At 29.0% G+C, this 1489-nt stretch overlaps 1 protein-coding gene across 1 annotated transcript; it reads left to right on the forward strand.

The window, feature by feature from the left end:
- Positions 1 to 365: 365 nt before the first annotated feature.
- Positions 366 to 1008, forward strand: LOC132937054 (uncharacterized; the record flags this gene model as incomplete). Its single annotated transcript, XM_061003892.1, has 1 exon — positions 366 to 1008. A coding segment is annotated over exon 1 (540 nt), but the record flags the coding sequence as incomplete, so codon positions are not given.
- Positions 1009 to 1489: the final 481 nt, after the last annotated feature.

The following is a 1489-nucleotide window of genomic DNA, read 5'->3' on the forward strand; positions in this document are numbered from 1 at the left end:
GAACTATGGGTATACTGCATATACTCTCAAATTATATACAAAAGTAAAAAAAAAACTGGTTTTGGTTACTCAGAAAATGCTACGAAAGTTAATTATTATTTATGACGCTGATAACGGAATTATGACACTTATATCTTACAACTATTATTAGATTCTCAGAAAACAAGAAACGAACTATCGCGTTAGATAGATTAGATTAGATGATGGAAATGCGTCTGACTCTGAACACGATTAATTTAATCAGTACATCCGTTACCGCCGACTTGTAACATTTTATTATTTTTATAAATCGATTGTGCGTTGTGTGATCTACCGTTCTCTGTTTACCGTGAATAAGTTCTTTTATTAATTATTAATTACTAACGTATTCATTTTATTTGAGCAGTTTTATTAATTTATTTAATTGAGTTTAATTAACTATCCTAATCTGTTTTACTGTATAAAGTGTTATTTAAATTTTTATCAAATATGAGTTCGAATTTTAAACGTGAAAGCGGAACACTTGATAGTTTTTTTATGCCCCGAGAAAAAAAACCTAAAAATGCGACTAATACTGCCATTTGTGCTACTAGTTCACACGAGCTAGTGATGCCCAATGAAGATAATTTTGTTAGTGATAGTCAAATCGATAATCAAATACAAGATGTATGGGATACTTCCAAAATTTGGCGGACATTAGGTTTTTCTGAATTTGAAAGTGTAGTTGACTTCCGTTCAAGAAATGTTTTTTCTAGTTGCATGAAAGCATTAAATATACTCCCAACTTCAACAGCTGATTGTGAACGAGGGTTTTCCGATATGAATTTGACAATAACTGATTTAAGGACTAGATTAAACATTGAAAATGTGTCAGATTTGATGTTCATCTCTATCAATGGCCCTTCAGTTGCAGATTTTAATCCTAGACCTTATATTAAAATTTGGTTAAGAGATCACCGTTCTGCCGTTTCCACTCCTAGAGGTAAAGAAAGAAAAGAAATAGACGACGAAAATAAGATGCAGAAATTATTTTTTAACAATTTATTTAATTAATTTTTTTAGTATTTGTATATTTTCATATTTTATTGACTTATAAAGGTAATTTCAAGCTTTTTTTAAAAGTTTGATTTTTTTTTTTCATATTTTTAACACATCCTTTATAATTATAGACCACAGTAAAAATATTTGTATATTATTAAATATTCATGTTTATTACTAAATCATGGATCTTCACCTTGACTAGAGTCTTAGTATACTCTCAAAAAAAATATTGGGAACACCTCTGAATATAACAGAGGTCTTTCTATATAATCGCTAGATTTCCAAAAACTATAGGTTATATGCATACAATTGTGGCCTCAGATAAAGGAACTATATCTTAAAACCAAATGTATGTGTGTTGCTTATATACATATATACTGAATGGAATTTGACGAAAATCTCTGGGATTATTTTCAGAGATGTCAGATTGTAATCTGTTTGTATGCACACAATTTTTATTTGTCAAATG

This window comes from Metopolophium dirhodum, chromosome 1 (genome assembly GCF_019925205.1).
Source record: "Metopolophium dirhodum isolate CAU chromosome 1, ASM1992520v1, whole genome shotgun sequence".
Taxonomy (NCBI): domain Eukaryota; kingdom Metazoa; phylum Arthropoda; class Insecta; order Hemiptera; family Aphididae; genus Metopolophium; species Metopolophium dirhodum.